The sequence below is a fragment of the Aegilops tauschii genome, chromosome 7, assembly GCF_002575655.3.
Source record: "Aegilops tauschii subsp. strangulata cultivar AL8/78 chromosome 7, Aet v6.0, whole genome shotgun sequence".
Lineage (NCBI taxonomy): Eukaryota > Viridiplantae > Streptophyta > Magnoliopsida > Poales > Poaceae > Aegilops > Aegilops tauschii.
In genome coordinates, this window is record NC_053041.3 from 641,441,671 (window position 1) to 641,464,393 (window position 22,723).

The 22,723-nt window shown below is 41.8% G+C and overlaps 1 protein-coding gene across 1 annotated transcript; it reads left to right on the forward strand.

The window, feature by feature from the left end:
* The first annotated feature begins 20,074 nt into the window (after positions 1-20,074).
* On the forward strand, positions 20,075-22,291 carry LOC109783416 (probable flavin-containing monooxygenase 1). The gene is made up of 5 exons (XM_020342020.4): positions 20,075-20,527; positions 20,647-20,884; positions 21,122-21,297; positions 21,415-21,767; positions 21,850-22,291. The coding sequence occupies exons 1-5, from the start codon at positions 20,075-20,077 to the stop codon at positions 22,205-22,207; spliced, it is 1,578 nt and encodes a 525-aa protein (XP_020197609.2). The 3' UTR covers positions 22,208-22,291.
* Positions 22,292-22,723: the final 432 nt, after the last annotated feature.

A 22,723-nucleotide genomic window follows, 5' to 3' on the forward strand; every position in this document is an offset into this window, starting at 1 on the left:
ATGTATAAATGTAAATAGAAAAAATATAAAAAAATCTGAAAAACCATACATACATAGTACTGTAGAAGATGTAGGTGTTACCTGGGCCTGACCCATTAGATTCTCGCTATGCACGCGAGGCAGACATCTCGCAATAAGCAAGACATGTTTCTTTAATCATATTTAAACTCTACATATGCAAGAATGCATATTGCAGCATTGGCCAAAAATGGAGGGGTATTGTTAGCGAAATGCGAGCCGAGCATTAGCTCGAATGTAGGTTCTTTCTGGTGGAACCAATCCACCGGAGTCCAAATTCTAAACTTGACACTGGTACTCACTTTTTCCTAAATTTATTTCAGACTTTATGACGATGTTCGTTCAATGATAGTAGACATTCTTGTCGACCATGTTAATTAATCTTAGCTAGAGATAAAAATGTCTTGTAGGCAGACTAGGAAAGTCCAAACCGATAGTAAGTTTCTAACTGTAAAAGATAAAGGAGTCCCCATGATACTCCTGCAGTGTTTATATAAACCACAAACACTACAAGAAAAACTACGTGTAGAGACGTTCAATTTCATAGCTAGAGACGCATTATTTCATCTCTAGGTAAAAATAGAGTCGATTTAGTAAAGCGTCCTTGGAGCGTCTTCTTACGGACCGCCTCAAAACATGTAGGCACACTTGGTTAGCGTGTCTACATGGTATGAGACGCTATATTGAGACGTTCAAAATCGTCTCTATGAAAATAGAGACATTCTACTACACGCTTGTATCGCGGCTCTACTCATGTGGGCCCATTCCTTATAGACGTTATGTTGAGACGACATATTCATCTCTAAATATGAATAAGCTTCTTTGTGTCAATGGAGTATTTTACTTTAATCGTTATTTGATTACTAATTTAACTTTGTATTGCTCATTTCAAATTGAGTTAATTTATCATGATAGGGATGCATGTGTAGATTGATCAAATATCACTATATAAAGGCATCAATCCACATCACCAATTGCATTCGTAGAAATCCATTCTCACAATTAGCATCCTTTGTAACAAATCAAGGAACACATACAAATACTAAAAGTGTATGGAGTTCACAACTAAAACAAATCAGACATGATGTAAATAATTAAAGAGAAGATACTACAAACTAGAACTAAGCTTTCCATATATTATACATAATATACATTCGTTTAAAAACTGATTCTTGTGTAGTTGCTCCTTGCTCCTGCAATGCTTTCCAATTCTAAAATCTCAGCTACCCTGGAAGAAAAAATTAACAGAGAAGTTTAGAACATAAGCATTTGGATTAGTGCAAGATGAGATGTTCTTTTGATGAAACTCTGAGAGATGTACCATACAAATGTCTTGAGGGTGTCTTGGAGCACCAATGTCTTAGGTTGTGTTGGAGTGGTCGGCTGGCTTTTTGAACTAAAAAACCAAGATACTTCACCAAAGATACAACCTACTAATGTATTTTCTTGATGTGCTTAGTGACGTGGGAAGTTATACACTTGGTTCAGGACCACCTTACTTGGTCATTATTTGGTATTTCAAAAATAATTTATAAATGAGAGTTATGAGAATTATTGTCACCTTCTCTTTGATATGATCGATTTTGGCAAGGTTAGCGATAAAAATCCGATAATATGCATGTCAAATAAAGATGCAGTAATTAATCAAATGATGCACAACAAATTTGTTCAAAGTGGTAGAAGATGCATATGGTAATCAAACTATATGATGACATAGATAAGATCTATAGAACATGGTTGACTCAATTTATTGGTGGAGTGCTTATGTTGGGCTGGAGCTTGCCTTAATTTGAAACATACTGTGATGATTAAATAAGAAGCATTCTTGGATGTCAACAACATGTACCACACACGCTTTGAAGAACAGTGCAAGTTGAATAACAAAATTTAGTCAAACTTCAATAGTTCCACAACACCGTAAATTTCACCAGACTTAAGTAGTTGAAAATCACAAGAGGCACAAAATGAATATTTCACACCCTAAGCTATATAGCATGTTATAAAATATGCATTGAAAATACATTAGTAGGCGGTACTAGAACATCAAGAAAAATTCTCTATGGGTCGATAAGATATAAGAGAACATTGAATTTGCTCACCAATAGAAGGCAATTAGCTATCACCTGAGCTCGCTAGTGAAAGCAATCATACGGGCCATTAGCAATTTCATTTCTATCTTGCTGGTAAATGTACTCAACTATTGAACAAATATGTTCACGAAAACTAAAGTCGTTGATGGATACATAAAAACCCACCAAGCATTTTAGAATGATTTGGGGACAACGGCTCTCAAATTAGAATCCACAGATTAAAAGGGGAAATCAGTACAGAAAATCTAAGTGGTTCTGGAGTAAGAAAAAAATCGCATCTGTTTTGCCGACTTGCATTGCACGTAAAGTTATGCCTAAAATGTTATTCTTGACCTGGGAATAATGTAGTGTTGTAGTATATTGCCAATAAATCATGCTCAATTGTAATTGAAGCCAATATACTCCACAAGACCCAGTACCACATAGTCATCAAGCTGTAGCATTTTCTCGGTATGTTAGCAATTCAGCACATCAGGTATTTATGTGTTTGAACATCATGTGAAATTAAATCGGAATTCCTTCCATCCATGAAATGGAACACAACGTAATGGAGAGATCAAGAATAAAAACGACTTACCATGTTATATTAGAGATGCAAATCATGAACTTTTTGCACATGCAGGCAGGAGCTGAACCTCCAAATCTGTGCCATACCCACAAACCTGCACGCAATACCTAATAAACCTTCTGTTTAGATTAAGAATCAGGTAGGTATACAATTTTCTGTACTGTATGCACCGACCATTAGGTCTGAATTTCAAAGAAATAACAGTTCATCTACTTGTAGAACTAAAACTTGCTGCAACGACATATCACAATGAGAATTAAAAGAACCCCCTTCCTCATGTTTTTTTCTTACAGTGGTAAAAAATAACAGTCTAGGAAACAAAAACTGCCCTCTAAGCTAGTAATCTTTATGATGCGTGTGCTAATCACAAAGCATGTACTCAGACAGAGTGAAAAGGGAGCAAAAGTACACAAACCAGCGAAAAGATGAAACAGAGATGCGACGTGTACCTAGGCAAGAGAAGCTGCCACTGTGCTTGCACTGGTGTGCACCACCATGCCGTTAAGTGGCGGCGACCGAGGCGAATAGGGTGACATGGGTCGGCCATCCAATAGGTGGGGTTATATACTCCTAAAATAGCGGGGCACAAGATTCGGGAAGAGGCGTTTGAAGCTGTTGCCATAAAAATTAGAATGAACATCCTAACCCACCATAATCGCAAGATGAACACGTGAATCATATCCCTGCTCCTCCCAAAATTACATGTGTCATCACCCAAAAATCCACCGAGAGGCGTAAAAGAACTCCAAAAAAAGGAGAAAATTCATTCCTAGGGGAGATTCAGTCTTACTTATTGTCTCTTGTTTGCATTTCTGCACGACAGAAAAACAAGCAGTACACAATAATTACTAGTAGTAGCTAATATACAACCGAATAATAAGTTAACAGAAGTGAACAACTTCCCTCCCATTGGCATTGAACATTACCACTTACAAGATGACAAGTTCATAGTTCAGTGCTAGTTACAGGTTAGTAACTAACAGCATAACAGGCCAGCACAGTTTGACATATAAAAAAATCAATCAATTGTGTACTGAGATGATCTGAACATAAACGCACAAAAAAAGTTGACTATGTAGCACTAGCAGACAGAGGAGGGTGGTCGCAGAACGCCCTAGAGCTGCACATACGAACAGGGCGAATCACGCGAGGACCGGTGCTGGTTCGGTGCCCCTGGAACGGGGCGAATCATGCAAGCAGCCGAACATGTCACACGCCGCTAATTTGATTGATTGATGGTAAAAACTGCAGAGGATATGGGATTCAAGGGATAACCTGCTTGATGGGCCGGAGGCTGAAGATGCTTGCAGGGCGGTGTAGCGACGGAACACGCGGCAGATCTTCGGGTGGCGTATGACACCAAAGTGGATGCGGCTAGGTGACGGTGAGGACAACATCGGGAGAAGCGCGGCATTGCGACGGCGAGGACGACGGACGCCGACGGGCTCGAACTACCGAGGTTGCGATGGACGAGAAAGGGAATCGACGGTGGACGGAGTTAGGGCTGCTGCCGCACGCGGGGGGGGGGGGGGGGGAATGGGCGGTGTTGGGAGATGGAGGCGTGGGGGAAATATCTGGGATTATACGGAGATAAAAACAGAGAGACGCGGGAAGGCTTTTTTATTTTTTGAGGGGGCGCGGGAATGCTTATATAGGCGGTAAAGAAATAATTTTCACCGCCAAATTTGGTTAGGCGAAATTAGTTTAGGTAACCAAATTTGGTTAAGAGGAAAAAATTCCAAAGAAAATGGATATTTCACATATATAGATGTACGCATCCAATGTAGTATCCACATTATTGAATAAAAAATATAATGCCCGTGCATTGATAGACCAAACGGACGGAGTGAGACCCAAAATAATACTGAAACACTAACGCCCACACGTGTGGGTGTTTGCATCTCGCCCACACGCGTGGATCCACGTCCGTTTGTGATTGCACGAATCTTGGCATGGTTGTGGTGGCACGTAGGACTGGGTTGGTGTGTGGGTATTCATCCGGTCGCCCACACGTCCGTTTTCACCACATGAAAGGACCGTTGTGTGGGCGTTTAGCAGTTCGCCCACACGTCAGTTTTCACTCACGCACAGGGGCTGGTGTGTGAGCATTTATCAGTTCGCCCGCACGCCCGTCTCCTCTTCCATACCCAAAGCTGCCAGTTGCCATGTGTTTTTCAGGGTACATGGCAACAACCCTAGTGTGCTTATAAGCAAATGGCAACTCTCTCTTTTACCCGAACATGTCAGTTGCCATGTGTTTTGCAGGATACATGGCAACTGCCCTAGTGTGCTTGTAAGCAGATGACAACTCTCTATTTATCCGAACATGTTATTTTGTCATGTCTCTTTGTAGCGCTACACGGCAACTGCCTACTGTTAGTAGGTGGCAACCCGTAAAGTTTTCAAATCATGGCAACTGTAGTAAATCAGACTATACATGGCAACTGCCTAGTGTTAGTAGGTGGCAACCCTTAAAGTTTTTCAAATCATGGCAACTACAGTAAACCAGACCATACATGGCAACAACTGTAGTTGTCCAAAAATGGCATCTGGCACTTGACCTGAGATGGCAGCTGCAGTTGAGAAACCATGGCAATTGTAGTTGTCCGACATGGCAACTGTAGTTCAGCGACATGGCAATTGCAGTTAAATGAACGTGGAAGACGGTCCGGACCATGGCAACTGCAGGGCGCGTGGTGACTGTCACGCGGGGCGTGCGGGACCATGAGGTAGGAGGCCTGACGTACGGGCATGTGGACGTTATCTATTCATGACCTCAGAAAATGGCCCACGTGCTGCTAGCCATTCGAACAAACAACTCGTGCTGACAAATGGCCAGCGTGAATGTTTAAGAACATACTGTAGCGTAACATTCGAAACATTTTTATTTTTTTATTTTGAATTTTTTTAAAATAAAGTAATAGTTATAATTGCTGAATATTCTTTGAAACGTGGATTTTTTAAAATCCTGATTGTTTAAACAAATGCGAGCATTTTTTTGGAAGTTTCGTAAATTTTCGGAAAAAGACAAACAAAACATGAAACGGGTAGATTTTTTGCAACTCATGAACATTTTTTGAAAACACGAACCTTTTATAAGAAAACAAATATTTTTTTAATATGTGAACAATTTTTGAAAATGAAAACATGTTTTGAACATTGAAAACAATTTTTGAAAGCACTTGTTTTAAACACAAACAGTAATTTGAATTTCTGAACAATTCAATAAAAATGAATATTTTTAGAATTTTTATCATTTTTAAAAGGAAGTTTATTTTGAAAATCTCAAACAATTTAAGAAAACATAAAAAATCGAACATTTTTTGAATTATGAACAATTTTGGAACGAGAAGAAAAATTTAAAGTTTCAAACATTTCAAAATGGGAAAAAAATTATGACAAAGGAAAAAATAAAAATAAACATGAAAGGGAAAACATAAAAAGGAAAGAGAAAGGAAAAGGAAAAAAATAGAAAAAGAACAAAGGGAAACGTAAACGGGCCGGGCCAAATTTGGCGTCCTAAGGAAAACTCCGACTATTTGTTGCCTTGTGCAGTAAATAAGGTTTCCCTGCTACGTGGGCAGAAAATAAAAGGGCTGGCTTCGTTGGGCCACAGCGCGCGCAGCCCACATACGAAATTACTCACAAAACTGTTTTCTAGCAGATGGACACATGAAAATTTAGTACCACCTTGGATAGAAAAAAAGCAGTGGTGAACAGATGAAAAACTCGGAGAAACGCACCTTGCTTTATTAGTAAGTGGGGTTGGTCGGAGTGGTGTCCACTATCCAACTCGTGCCTTTTTTTTCCTTCATATCCGCTTCCTTGTTGAGATTGTGGTGACCTCCTGATTTTTTTAATAAACGTAAAAATCATTAATTTCTGGGAAAAGGCAAACAAAATTTGAAATAGGAAGATTTTTTGAAATTCACAAGTTTTTTTTAAAACAGGAACCATTTTTAAGGCGGAGAAACGAACATTTTTTGAATTTGTGAACAATTTTTGAAAATGAAAACTTGTTTTGAACATCAAAACCATTTTCAAAAATGTGTTTTTAGTCACGAACGTTATTTCAAATTTGCATTTCAATAAAAAAGAATATTTTTCATATTTCTGTTTTTTTAATACAATTTATTTTAACATTCCATAACAATTTTGAAATTTTGAACATTTTTTGAATTTCTAACAAATTTGGAACGAGAATACAAATTTAAAGTTCCAAATATTTTTGAAAATGTGAACAAATTTTGAAATTCTGAAGATTTAACGAAAATTTGTACAAAAAAATAAATTCTGAAAAAATACGAATAATAAATTTATGAGAAAAAGGAAAAAACAACTTGGAAGGGAAAAAAGAAAAATAAAAGTAGAAAAAGAACATAGAAAAATAGTCTTTGGTCGAACGATGCGAAGCTTGAACTATATGCCGCCCAGTGCAATCAATAAGGTTTTCGTAGCTACGTTGGTAGGATATAAATGGGTGGCTTCTCTGGACCTTAGCGCGTGCGGGCCAATGTACGAAATTCTAGACAAAACTCTTTTTTTCTTTTCTAACAGATGGACCACAAAAATTTAGTACCACCACGAATATAAAAATAATATTTTGGTGGTGAACGGATGAAAAATTGGAGAAACGCACCTTGCTTTATTAGTAGGTAGGTATAGATATAGATATAGATATAGATATAGAAAAGGTATAGATAGCTATGGTCCATAGTTGGTTTGCTGGTACAACGTCTGGATGACAAACTGTCAGGGAGAAATAGAAAGGTTGATCGTAGATTAAAAAAGTAATAGACAAATTAGAACAAGAAAAGTATAACAAGGGTCTACGTCATCTAGCCATTGACACCGTGGTACATGACACGTCGAGATGGCAACAGTTGTAGACAGTAAACCTTATCTCTTCGAGACAGAGTGCCGCCACCATCAACATGCCACTGCGAAATTCTAACCCTCACCTATATACGAGACGAAACTCAGGCACTGAGACCTCCCTCCCCCCAATAACCCTGGAAAGGCAGAGGTACTTGGGTGGTGGCCAATGGGGAATAACGGCATTAGCTTATGGCCTCACGTAATTACTCAATCCCCTGTATAAATTTTAGCATGGTTGATTTTAATAGCTATCACAAGTGTAAAGTTTTGTGATTATTTAAAGTTTTTCTCAATGCCACAAATAGACCTCATACTAAAACGTCTCAAAGATCGTCTCTACGTTAATTAAAAATACATATTTATTTTCTAAATGTCTAGTTATAGGAAAACATTTGTGGCGCTTTGTAAACGTCTTAGGAAGCGTCTCTAGTCTCCTTGTGTCCATGCGCTTAGAGACGAATACAAACAGCGTCCCATAAAAAGCGACTATACATGGCTATTTTGTTGTAGTGAAATGATAAAGGAGTCCTCCGTGAGCCTCGGTTTGTTGTTATTTGTTGCTGATGAGGAAACGGAGAGACGATTCCTACCAATCCACGGGCATACATGGGCCGATTAGCGGGACTCTTGTTAGGATTCGATTCCGAGCTAGTCCGAAAATAAACAGGACCCAGGTCAGACGTGAGCCAGATCAGATATATGCGGACGCTATACGTACAATAAAGAAAAAAACCACGAGAGTTTGCGCAGATCATATACTTGTATAACCGAACAATGGAGCACACTGCGGCGTCCACGCTGCTGCTCCCGGACGACGCCCTCCGCGAGATCCTCCTGCGCGTCTCCACCGACGTCGCCGCCCTGTTCCGCTGCGGCATCACTTGCAAGCGGTGGCGCCGACTCATCGCCGACCGCTCCTTCCTCCGCCGCTGCTGGCCGGAGAACGCTGCTGGCTCTTCCTTCCTGCTCGGCTTCTTCCAGAAGGAGTTGCACAAGGATGAGCCACCGTATTTCTCCCCGATATTGCCGGGGTCGGTATTCGGTTCCCATCGTCGTTCCCTCACCACCTTTGTCTCTGGTGTGCCGGCCGGCGTCCTTAACAAAGCGATACCGATCGCCGCGCGCCATGGCCTCCTCCTCATGCGTCACATGGCCACGGGTGAGCTGGTCGTGTGTGACACACTCGCCGGCGATTGTGTTGTGCTCCCCCCACTCAAGTGCGGTCCTCCCAACTATGGTTTCACAATTCTAACCCGTGAGGACTGTTGTCCCTTGGGTGAGTATCAGGGACCAACTGCGCCAACGGCCTTCTTCAAGGTTCTAACCATCGCCGGGGTCGCTGATGGTTGTAGTCTCTACACCTTCATGTCCTCCGAGACGGGCTGGAGCTCACCGAAACAGTGTTTCGACCGGGTCTGGGCACGCGGTAAACGCCATGTTCGAATTCTACTCGGGACGAATAAGGTTGTCGTGTGTCGTGGCGTGGCACACTGGCTCGGGACGCACTCGGCGGATCAAGAGGGCTTGCCAAATTATTTCACCTTGGGTGTCAACGCCCAGACCGGGCACGTCTCCATAGCGGACCTCCCGATCCCGGCGAACCAGCTAGCCAAACCAAATTCTTCTGGACCAATGCTTATCGTCGATGGGAACCGAAGGCTCTCGCTGCTCCAGTTGCGCAGGGAAGATCTCCGACTAAGCATGTGGACGCGGGTGGACGACAGAACCTGGCTCCGCACCGTGGTGATTGAGCTCAAACCGCCAAAGTGGGATTGGCATCATCGTGGGTGTGTAAGCATGTGGTCAGGAAAGAAGAGAAACACTTTGCTCATCACAGATATGTACAGGCGCGTACACAAGACAGACACAGAGACAGGAGTGATGGAGGATGTGACGACAAAGATGTTTGAAGATGACATAGGCCCAATGGCGATGCCCATGGAGATAGACTGGCCAACCTTGCTTAGCTCGAGATTGTCCTCCTAATTTGGAGGCACAAGAATGGAGTCCATCTACATATCAGATTGAACAACTTCGTACCAAGCAGCCAGCTTGGTAAGCTACGGACAACAAATTGGACACAGATTTATGAACTTATTCGCAAAAGGAAAGCAAAAAACTTGGTGGCCATCAATTTGATCGACGTATTATTATTTCTAGTTCTCAAAAAGCGATGTAATTCTGTACGTACATTCCAGTGATTTATGACAATGTTTTTTGTTCTAAGGTTGCAAGTTCTATTTAAATACATGCGAGTTCGTTCATTTTCCTTTGAGGGAAGATCGGATAACAATTATATTAGAAGTAAGGAAATGCTAACTGCAGCCAGGAAGGATTTCGCAGCGACCCCCTTTCCCACCGTTGCACGAATCCTGACGCAGGGTTGGCGCCACATCAGATCTGAAAACTGGTTCGATGTGAGGGTAAAGCCCAACGAGCTGTTTACTTTCCAAATAACCCCAGCCACCCCCACTGGCTAGTGGCGTGGTCTTGCACCAGGGGGAGCCTGGTTTGAATCCCAGGACACCCCTTTTTTTGCCTCATTTTTCAACCATGATGCCATTTCTTCCCAAAATTAGCATAGCAGTTTTACAAATTTTCGAAATCATGTCATGTGGCATTTTCAACATTTTTCTATAAATTAGCATGACAGTTTTATAAATATTAAGATATGACATTTCCTGTTTATTAAGAGATGGCATTTTAATTATGTTATATGAAAACTTCAAACATTTTCTATAAATTAGCATGACGGTTTATATATCAGTACGCAGTTTTATAAATATTAAGAGATGTCATTTTCTGTTTATTAAGAGATGGCATTTTCTATTCATTAAGAGATGGCATTTTAATTATGTCACATTAAATTTTCAAACATTTTTCTATAAATTAGAATGGCAGTTTTATATTTCTTTAGGAGATGGAATTTTCCGTGTATTAAGAGATGGCACTTTCTAATTATTAAGAGATGTCATTTCTAATTATTAAAAGATGACATTTTTAATATTAAGAGATGGTATGTTTATATTAAGGGATGAATTTTTTAATTTCAAGAGATGACATTTTTGTTTTTTCGATGGCATCTTTTGTTGATGTGATGGTATTCTTTGTTAACAAAGCCAACTTTTTTGTCTATTTTTTACTGACATGGCATTTTTTCTGGATCTTTGCACAATGGACCAAATAAAACAAAACAAATGTTTTCTTGGAATGTTATCATTTTTTACATGGCATTTTTGCAAAGCAGCATGGCATTTTTTGTAAAGTAAAATGAACTGGCCCTAAACGCCCTAGCCATTCCCCTCAGCGAACGATCGGGGGGGGGGGGGGGGGGGGGTCGATACAGCAGCTCGTCCCAGTGATCAATTGGGATGCCGGAGCTCCCTCCCCGACAATCGATCGCCAGGTAAAGGCATCCTAGAAGTAAAAGCATTCACAGTAGTCCCTACAACATTATCAGATAGGAACAAGTGTCACAGTTTTTGTTTTTTGTATAGTACATTACCACAAAATATTAGAAGAAATCTTGTTTCATTATGTATAAATGGGGAAACACTTATTTTCAGACATCTGATGCAATCATGTGCCATATGTTTCCGTGCTCGGTCCCTACCCTACACAACGATGTGCTCCTTTCCACCCCGGCTCTCTATATCACTAAAGTCTTATGCTTGGTCCCTATGCAATGCCATGCTCCTTGCCGCCCCGGCTCTCTATATCGCAAAAGTAGCGAATATTTTATGCGAGCGTGTGGTATATTTGTGGTGTAATGTTGCACATCTACCTCTCCCTTCATCTTATGTGAACGTATCGCGAGGGATATTCTGGTCTAGGCTCCTGTCAATTCCTGGGTTGGGACTAAACTGCTCCTACAACATGCCTTCCACCTTATGATATTTAAGTGGGCTTCATGAAGATGAATTGCTGACTAGAGACAACCCGGATGCTGTGATGTTGCCTTGGGACTTGGTGTACACATAGCTAGCTAAAATTGTTTTGCATTATCACACAACCGAGAGCTCCTATTTTGCGCTACACGCTCGGAAACCAATGAACGTGCACCCACCGCTGGGACGGGGAAGCCCCCTATTTTTTCCATTTTGCTTTTTGCCTTTTGTGTTACTTTTTTTTACCGTTTAAATAAGTTCAGGATTTCAAAAAAAAAATCAAGTGAAAGTAAATAAAGTTCAAGAATCATGAAATGTTTGTCAACTCAGAAAATTCTCATGATTTTGAAAAAATGTTCGGGAAATCATAAAATTTTAGCGGATTCAAAAATTGTTTGGGATTATGAAAGATTTTTTTTTTGCATATTCAAAAACAATTCATGATTTTTAAAAACAATGTTCTGAAAATAAAAAATATTCATGATTTTGTAACAATGCTTGAGTATTCAAAAACTGATCTTGAATTTGAAGAAATATTTGCGAATTCAAAAAATGCTAATAGTTTTTTATAAATGCTCACAAAATACAAAATTTGCTACCAAAATTTTAAAAACTGTTCATCAATTCTAAAAACTGTTTTCAAGAATATGTTCATTAATTCAAAAATTGTTCATGCATTTTACGAAAATTCGTCAGAGCAAAATAATGAATTTAAACATTTGTCTATATTTTTTAGAAAACTGTTCATGAGTTCCAAAAGGATTTGAAGAATTCAGAAAATGTTCACAAATTGGAAAAATGTTCACGTATTTGCAAAATATTCAGGTTTTAATCAAATGTTCGGAATTAACACAAATGTTCATGATTTTAGAAAAAATGGTTGTGAATTCGAAAAATGATCAGTATTTCAAAAAATGTTGGCAAAATAAAAGAAAAAATTGTTTAAAGAATATAAAAAAGAAAGGCAAAGGAAAAATGAACATGAAAAAAAAATATGAGAGAAAGATTAGAAGTAAAAAAAGAAGAAAAAAGACGAAAGAAAAATAGAAAAAAATAAAACTAGTCTAGGAAGGTTCTAGAAGCTTCAAAAAACCGGAAAGGATTTAGGTCGGCTGGCTCAAGTGTACGTAACAGGTTCGGGGGTGGGGGGGGGGGGGGGGTTACATGCTAGGTCACTATTTGGCGACCTACGCACCAAATTGAAGCGGAGTACCGAGGACTTGATATTTAAAAGGCTGGTCACTCGAGAAGAGCCGGCGTTTGTGCCGACTGGAACTGGGTTGACGGCGTTCACTATAGTCCGGCTCCCTCTGAAGCCGTACGAGGCGATCTCGCTCGGCCAAGGTGGCCAGGCGAGTCGACTCCATGGCCAACGCCTCGGGGGTCGTCCCGGTGATGGGGGTGTTCAAGAGCTGTTCGTTCCGGCGATGGAGCTCGTCTCGCTGCCCCCGGGTGAGAGCCTGGGGCACGTACGGCTCGAGGCCCGTGGCACCACCGTCAGTAATGCCATGTGGCGCCCCCGCGCGGCCGCCTTGGGCGTCCGTGTACCCCGGGGGCTCACGGTGCTCGGAGTTCTGCGCCATGAGGATTTCGGCAGTCGACTCGATGCTTTCACACTCGGACTCCTCAAAGGAATTGTCGAGTGACCCGTTGGAGAGGTCGAGGGCGGGCTCGTCGAACTCGAGAGTTGCCACATCTTCAGCCATGACCTGGGTGGCCACAGCGTGCTTGATCCAGCGCTGCAGCCGTGAGCAGCCGGAATGCTTGCGACGACACGCGATGGCATGGCGAGCGGTTACACATACGAGGCCGAGGGTTGCCGGAAAACCCTAGAAACCTTTTGCACATGTGCCAGCTAAGCCACGGTCACTGACAAGCAGGTCCAGGTGTGCTGACGCGGTGGCTGACATGGCGGAGGGCCGCGACTATGCCTACGCAGAGGTGGGCTAGCCCCAGAGCTTGACTAGTGGGCCAAGCGCGATACATGGGCCTACCGAGGCATGTCTAGCTACAACCACTGACGGGTGAGCTAGGCATGTCTAGTTAAAGGAGTGACCAATCTTGAAATAGGAGCTTCTAGATGACCCGGGCAGTCAAATGCAGTGGCGGAGCCATAACTTTTTTATCAGTGGGGCCGTGGGTTGTTAAAACCTAGAACTGGTTGGGGAGGGCCAAATAATGGGAAAGTAGGTTTTTAGCAGCAAATACTCACTAATTGTGCACTTTTTATTACAGCAAATATGAGATGTTGGGGGGGGGGGGGGGGGGGCAGGGCCCCTGCTAGTCCCCCTGTGTCCGCCGCTGGTCAAATGGAGAAAGGTTCTCGAGGGGGATGACAGAGGGCCCGTCCTCAACTCATCCTCTTTAATTTTGAGAGACGTCATGAACTCATCTTTGGTAGAACTCCAAGGTCACGGCCTCATTACGTTTTTAAAATTGTCATAAACAAGGTGTTACGGTTTGGGGATATGATGCAGAGGCTAAGATGATTAAGCTTTCATTTTCTAAAAAAAGAGTTGGCAGGTCAAGATATATGCACATGATATGCTCCCTCCGTTTCTAAATATAAACCTTTTAAAAGATTTAATATAAGCTACATACGGAGCAAAATGAGTGAATCTACACTCTAAAATACGTCTATATACATCCGTATGTAGTCTGTATGGAAATATTAAAAAAGCTTATAATTAGAAACGGAGGAAGTATTATTTTTGTATGCAACGAAATCAGGGAGCTTTATTCAACCCAAAACAGCCTTTGAACAGTCAGCCAATAGACCGCTGGACAGGAAACTCGGAGGATCGATCAGCCAGCTTTTGGTCACACTCAACATGCAGCAAAGCTTAATAAGGTGACAAAAACAACGGTGGTTGTGCAGCCGACGTACGGTAGGCGAGGGCTAAGTACACGAGAAGGTACGAAGAAACAGTGGCCGTGGGACATGCGTGTGTCATGGTGCCCATGAACAAAGCCACATTGCCTATACAACCAAACACGTACGGGTAGAATTACTATACCCGAAGACTGACCGGTGACTTCCCTTGCAAATACACGAGCAGAATTGAGCAGCCACCCAGTCTTCGCCGCCGTCGACCAAAGAAATTATTTTTTGTTATTAAGTAACCACTTCTGCTGGTAGCCATGAAGCTGGCCCAGATTTCATCCGGAACAATACTCCAGCCAAACATCCGTCAATGTCATGTGAGTGTCGTGGCATTCCTGAAACGCGAAGAAAATTTTGGCTCCATGTCGCCACATGAATGCCGAGCACGGCGACGGCGACGGCGACAACTGGTTCACGTGGGACAAAGAGAAGGGCTCTCGCTGTCCCTTGTCTGCCCAACCGGAGGGAGTAGGTGGTTTGCATAATTGTCGAGCCGCCGCATGCTAGATGTGTGCTGATTTGTCTAACGGGGATGCTAAGGTAGGCGTGCAAGGAGAATCATTAAAAAAAGCACTGAAAGTTACGTAGAAAATGCACCCATGGGCAGAGTCTCTGCGAAGTCACCACCAAACTTTAGACATGGCTGCCATGGTGCCCACGAATAAAGAAACGCAAGGACATTATTACAATCCATATAGAACATCAACAAGATCACAAACGCGCTTCTGACCGGTCAGTAGCTAGGGTTCTGTGATGAGAGGCCTGGCAAGGTCGATGCGTCAGTATCTGATCTGATGATGGATCGATGGATAAGGGGGGTGACGGCCCTTGCAGCATGCGCATGTGGTGCCCACTGAAAGTGTGTCGGACCGGTGTGTAACCCAGTCCAGGTATCGTGGCTTGGATGGGGCATCCGGCATTAGATGTTAGGTGTTGGTGCGATGTCTATTTGATATTAGGCTCGGACATTCAGCACCCCTTCATCACGGGGATAGGAGTAGCGACAGATGTTGCCAAGATGGTGGCTTCAGACTTACTGATGTATTCTGTTGTAAAGGCTTTGTGAATAATTAATAAAATGACTGCATGAATCGTCCACATGCAGAGACCGGGGTACATCCTCCTTTAAAAAAAATTAAAAAAATGGTTCTGTCATGAATGTTCTTTTAGAGACGGGCCAGCTGACCTGTCAGTGATACACATTATACAACAGACGGGCTAGCCGGTCAGAGTGCACTCAGTCTTGAATCAAGTGCCCAAGAGCTCGGATCCTAGGTCGGCTCGAGTTGAACAAAACACCGACACACGCATTGTGCATGTCCTCCGTGCGTTACCATCCTACCTATCACCACATTTAGCATCATAGTATGACCATCATCTCCAGAAGTGTCTATATGTGTAACGGTGAACCTAAAACATATACTCCCTCCGTTCCAAATTAGTTGACTTGAATTTATCTAAATACGAATGTATCTATACTTGTTTAGTGTCTAGATACATTCGTATCTAGATAAATATGGATCAAGTAATTTGGAACGGAGGGAGTAGAATGTAACATGACATAAGCAAGGATCTAAGCATCTACTCCAGGACATAAGTAGGCTGGCAAGCAACATACAAAGAAACATGTCGCAGCTATGTAAGGATTCCAGATAATATGTGGGGTCAACAGGTTATGCATAATATAGGCGTCGCAACATAAGTACAACATGGGAACCTAGTGCAAGCATAAGGAAGTGAGCATGGGATCAGCATGAACAAGGAGAGGGTTGTGAGCGTTGACTATAGTCTCGGTGAACTGGCCTTGGGCAGGACCCTCAAGAGTGTAGTTGAACGTATCCTTGCAAGCAACATCGGAACCGGACTCTATCGTAAATAGGCAAAGTACCGGTCAAGGAAAGTCACACGATAAACAAGCATCATACAAATCAATCATGGGATGATGCATGGCAATTTTTAACTAGTGGAAAAGGAATAAACTAAACTAGTTGACTTAAATATTAGCATTTACATGTGCAAAATAATTCGCAAGTGAACTCCATTAGGAAAATTATGTTATAATGAAATAAATTCAGAACATAATGCTTAAGTTCCTTAAACATGCATGGAAGTTCCATATTCAGATTATTCACACTTTTCTAATCTAAATGCATATATCATTCACATAACTTGAAGTTAAGATACACAAGTTAAAAATTATAAAGAATCTAGGGTCTCATTTGTAAAAGAAGCGGTGCATGAAATCTAAGGTGTTCAAATCTAGACACAAAGTCCAGATCTGTACTCCTCATATATACTTTTGGTCAAAATTCATATATAAATTGCTAGATTTGGAAAAGGAATTCAAAATATATGAATTATTCAAATTCAATTGAATTCCTGGAAATTATATCTTGATTATATTTCAGAAGAAAACCCTTGAAACCTTTTGCACCTGTGCCAGTCGAGCCACGGTCATGGTTTTGGGTACCGCCCGAGAAAAACGGATACCGAACGGTAACCGCGTTTCTCGCCGCCCCACGAGAAATACCTATCCCGAGCAAAAAATACCGAAATTTTTGAATAATTTGAATTTGAACGCTCAATGTCTAATAAATAAGCTTTGTCTCTCATTTGAGACAACATCCTTACTCTGGCGTAGTGGTAACTATCTGTTATGCGCCTCGAGGAGCTGGTTCGAGTCCTCCTTGCGAATCGAAATTGCGACCTCAACACAGCTAAAGGCGCACGTAGTTGAGGTACCACCACTGAACTCCTTGCACAGTTTTTCTTGTTATTTTTGTTATTTTTCAGAATAGGCAGTAAAAAACGTGAAAAAATGACGGCTCAAAGAATCGAAATTGTGACCTCAACACAGCTAAAGGCGCACGTAGTTGAGGTACCACCACTGAACGCCTTGTGCAGTTTTTTTTTGTTTTTTTTTTCAGAATAGGCAGTAAAAAACGTGAAAAAATGACGGCCGAAAGAATCGAAATTGCGACCTCAACACAGCTAAAGGCACACGTAGTTGAGGTACCACCACTGAACTCCTTGCGCAGTTTTTTTTGTTCTTTTTGTTATTTTTCAGAATAAGCAGTAAAAAACGTGAAAAAAATGACGGCCCAAAGAATCAAAATTGCGACCTCAACACAGCTAAAGGCGCACGTAGTTGAGGTACCACCACTGAACTCCTTGCACAGTTTTTTTTTGTTCTTTTTGTTATTTTTCAGAATAGGCAGTAAAAAACGTGAAAAAATGACGGCCCAAAGAATTGAAATTGCGACCTCAACACAGCTAAAGGCGCACATAGTTGAGGTACCACCACTGAGCTACTACCAGTTTTCTGAATGACGTCAGTTCAAGATATTATTATATCTAATTTAAAATTGTTTGAATTCAAAATTCAATTGTAAATTTCATCCGAAATTTGTTCGGTATTTCTCGGTAACCGTGGTTACCGGGAATATCGCACACCCATGAGAAAATTTGCCAATTTGGGATCCAGAACCTTGGCCACGGTCATTGACAAGCGGGTCCAGGCGTGCTGAAGCGGTGGCTGACACGGCGGAGGGCTGCGACTATGCCTACGCAGAGGTGGGCTACCCTGAGAGAATGACACATGGGCCTACCGAGGCACATCCAGCTACAACCGTGACAAGTGAGGCTTGCTTGCCATGTGGGCATGTTACCGGTACATTGTTACCTTATTGTTTCAAATTTAAAAAAAAATCAAATTCATAAGCATTTGTTTTATAAAAATTTAAATGTCGTTAATATTTTAAAAACTTGGCAAACATCTTCTTAATCTATAAACTGCTTTTACATCTGTCGGAAATTTGACCTACATTTTTATAAGAAAACTATACACTACAGCCGCCGTGTGCTGGTCAAATGAATGAGATCAACGTCCCATAAAGGGTGGATTTTATTAACTCAGAATGGAGTATTAAGAGAATACAAATATAATGAGCACACATCCGGGCCTCTGCATAGCTAAAATGCACACAGACAACACAAACTCTCTCACACACGCAAACGCGCCGACAAATAACAATGTCATGTAAGACCAAAGCTAAGCGTAGGCGAAAATAAAAACCCAAATGAATGAGTTTAACCTAGGAAAAAAAGACAACGAAGCAAAACCGGAAGCCCAATCCGGAGGTGGTAAATATTAGTAGGTTACAAGAGTGACCAATCAGGGAATAGGAGCTCCCGGATGACCCGGGCAGTCAAATGGAGAAAGGTTCTCGAGGGGGATGGTGGAGGGCCCGTCCACAACTCATCCTCCTTTTTATTTTGAAAAATCTCAAGTCATCCTGTTTGACTTTGAGAGACATCATGAAGTCATCTTTGGTAGAACTCCAAGATCACGGCCTCATTACGTTTTGAAATTGTCATTAACAAGGTAAAACGTTTTGGGGATATGATATAGAGGCTAAGATGATTAAGTTGTCCATAAAAAGGAGTTGGTAGGTCAAGACATATGCACATGATATATATTTATGCAACAGAATCAGGGAGCTTTATTCAACCGAAAACATTCTTTGAACAATCAGCCAATAGACCGCTGGACAGGAAACTAGGAGGATCGATCAGCCAGCTTTTGGTCACACTGAATATGCACGAGTGCTTAATAAGGTGAAAAAAGAACGGTAGCTATGAGTCCTCTTCAAAATGCGCCCAAACTTTTAGCACACCCCATAAGGGTCAATTTTTGGCATCGTATGATTTTTCGTGGACTTAAACTGTTGGATCATTGCTCTCACATAGATGAAAAAGTCAAAAAGATATATTAATTGTATTAATAAAAAATGCCAGCATCCATCATTAGAAATATGGACTGTCACTATAGACCTTCTCTGCCAGGAATAGGTGAAGATTCATAGTGACCATGCATATAATTAACAAGAATGTAATGAATACCGAAGCTTACTACCTCTGGACTATCCAACTATTTAAACCGGTCTTGCTGCTCGTCCTTTCGTGATGTGAGACTAAACTCAGCTCTCACATAGACATAGACAAAAAACTCCAATTCAATAACGCAAGGGAAACAACGCTTTGCCGAGAGCCAAGTCACGAGCTCTCGGCAAAGCATTGCCACCGTCACAGAGCCTTTATCCGCTGCCGAATGTGCCAGGTGGGACCACTTTGCCGTGGGATCACCGTTTGGCTCTCGGCAAAAAGAGTGTTTGCCGAGTTTCGTCCTTTTGTCGAGTGTGTTTTGCACATGATATCAGTAAATGCGTGTTTGCCAAGTAGCATCTATTGCATAGTCTTTTTCTCGGCTTACTTCGCTTTACCAAGTGCCCGTGGTTTGGTCCTTGGCGAAGAGCCAGGCACTCGGCGTATGATGAAATTCTTGTAGTGGCTTAGAGGCTAAGACGATTAAGCTTTCATTTCCTAAAAAAAAAGAGCTAGTAGGTCAAGATGTATGCATATCATATTTTTTTTATGCAAGGGAATCAGGGAGCTCTATTCAACCGAAAACAGTCTTTGAACAGTCAGCCAATACACTGCAGCCAATATACAGTCTTTGAACAGTCTTCGATCAGCCAGCTTTTGGTCACAGTCAACAACGGTCGTTGTGAAGCCGACGTACGGTAGGCGAGGGCCACATTGTGAGCGACGCAGCGCAGTAGCAGCAGTTGAATAATCTTTACATCTTTTTTTTTTTTTGGATTTGGAGGGGACAATTATATCTTGCTCTCTCTGATCGCCCAGCAGCTATAAATACGTACAAATCGGCCGATCGATGGATAACACAAGCATGGGCATGGGCATGGAGAAGAAGAGCGTGGCCATCATCGGCGCCGGCGTGAGTGGTCTGGCGGCGTGCAAGCACCTGCTGGAGCGCGGGTGCCGGCCGGTGGTATTCGAGGCGGACACCGTCGTCGGGGGTGTGTGGGCGCACACCCCGGACTGCACCAGGCTCCAGACCTCGCGGACCATGTACCAGTACACGGACTTCCCGTGGCCGGATTCCGTCACGGAGGAGTTCCCGAACAACCGCCAAGTCGCCGACTACCTCAACGCCTACGCTCGCCACTTCGGGGTGCTCGACTGCATCCGATTCGGGCACCGCGTGGCCGGGATGGAGTACGTCGGTGTCGCCGAGGAGGAGGTGGCGGCATGGGACGAGTGGGCTGGCTGCGCTGACGCATTCGGTTCGGGCAACGGCAAGTGGCGCCTCACGGTGGCCGACGCTCAGGGTCTGGTGCAGGTAAAGAACTAGCACTGCTAGATATTCCACTCCAACACAACAACACATGTTATCTAGTACTCCTAGTTATTTTTCGCACACGTGATTGTTCGTAAAATTTCATTTCCTTTCGTCTCTAGGTACACATGGCAGACTTTGTGATTCTTTGTATTGGAAGGTTCAGCAATGTTCCCAACATACCTAAATTACCTCCTGGAAAAGGCCCGGAAGCATTTGATGGAAAAGTGATCCACTCCATGGACTATTCCAAGATGGGTAGTCAGAAAGCTAAGGAGATGGTCAAGGGCAAGCGTGTCACTGTTATTGGCTATGGACATTCGGCCCTTGACATCGCTAATGAATGTGCAAATTTGAATGGTACAAATATGCAATGCTTCATTTTAAACATAACTCTATTTCTCTCACACAAAGGATAATATATCAGATTTAGAGTGTGTTAACCCAAGCATTATTATATCCATCTTTCTTCTCCATTCCAGCAAAGGAAATTTCTGTGTGCCTTGTCTATAATGCTTATATTGTATTCATTTTATAGTTTACTGCATCAAAAATGAAACCTCAGTAATATAATATTTGCAAGACTTATTTTTTTAGGTACTGAGAAACCATGCACAATGGTTGTGCGAACCAAGCAATGGGTCTTACCGGACTTCTATGCTTGGGGTGTCGACATATCAAATTTCTATCTAACTCGGTTCGGTGAACTCCTTATTCATAAACCTGCTGAAGGCTTCCTCCTTAGCTTGTTAGCTACCATCTTGACTCCATTGGTACTGCAGCATTTTTCCATTTTTATACATGTCATTATCTTAACATTATTAAAAGTGTGAATGTTTGTATTTTAGACTAACACCTAACAAGTGTATCCTCGTTTTCTGTATGATTAGAAGTTGATGCTTTCAAAGTTCGCTGAGAGCTACTACTCCATTACAATGAAGAAGCATGACATGGTTCCTGACCATAGTTTTTTTGAGGGCATAGTGGGATGTTGGGTTGAACTTGCACCCAAGGATCATTACAAGAATCTAGAGGAAGGCAGCATCCTGATTAAGAAGTCAAAGACCTTCAGCTTTTGCAAAGAAGGTGTGTTTGTTGAAGGTGAATCTACGCTGGTAGAGAGTGACATAGTTATCTTCGGAACTGGATTCAATGGCGATCAAAACATTAAGAGCATGTTCACATCAAACTACTTCCAGAGTATTTTGATTGGCTCAACATCCATGACTGTATCACTCTACAGGTCATCATCGATTTACATAATTTTATTTACTTCAAGTATCTCTGAAAAGTTTCTAATTTATTTTGTATACATTTTCTTACAGGGATTGTGTACATCCTAAGATTCCGCAACTCGCTGTCATCGGATATTCCGAGAGCTATGCAAATCTCCACACTTCTGAACTACGGGCCAAGTGGCTAGCACATTTCATGGATGGTGGATTTAGGTTACCAAGTGTTAAAGCAATGCATAGGGATGTCCTAGAATGGGAGAAGTTCATGAAGCGGTACTCTCATGGCGAATTCCGTGCATCCTGCATTGGACTTCTGAATAACTGGTACAAAGATAACCTATGTCGGGACATGGGATGCAACCCAAGGAGGAAGAATGGAATTTTTGCTGAATTATTTGAGGTCTATGGTCCCAACGATTATATTGATCTTCACCCTAAGCAAGGGTAGATCTTGAGTCATGGTTCTCTTGTATGGGTCTTAATTACTAGTATATGCTTGTACCAATCTGTATCCTCTTCTCGCATGCTACATTACCAGCTGGCATATTATTTATTACACATTCAATAAATCTTGTTGTCATTGACCGTTCCCTATTTGAAATGTTTCTATTGATATTGGTATATAAACCAGCAGCTTCATACAGTAGCAGTAACAACCAACATCTAAAAAGTTCCCTTCATGACAACTAACACCATCAAAGGCAAATATTGTTGAGTACCTTTAGGTGGGGGGTGTTAACAACCACATGTCCGACATGCCACAATTAAAATAATGTCCATAATAAACATCATTATAACATATATGACTAAGATAAAAAATCCTACTAGTCGAACCTTAGTAACAATCAAAATGCTTAGCTGGAAGAGCAATATGTTGATGGCAACAAAGAGAAGACGTCCCATGCAGTAGAGATGGTGCTCAAATATGCCTCTGAAATGAAGATTGGTGGACACATAAGTTCTA

Coding starts and splice junctions, on each gene's coding strand:
- LOC109783416 (XM_020342020.4), top strand. CDS start 20,075: ATGGGCATGGGCATGGAGAAGAAGAGCGTGGCCATCATCGGCGCCGGC. Junction 20,885..21,121: donor TGAATGTGCAAATTTGAATG/GTACAAATATGC, acceptor TTATTTTTTTAG/GTACTGAGAAACCATGCACA. Junction 21,298..21,414: donor CTACCATCTTGACTCCATTG/GTACTGCAGCAT, acceptor CTGTATGATTAG/AAGTTGATGCTTTCAAAGTT.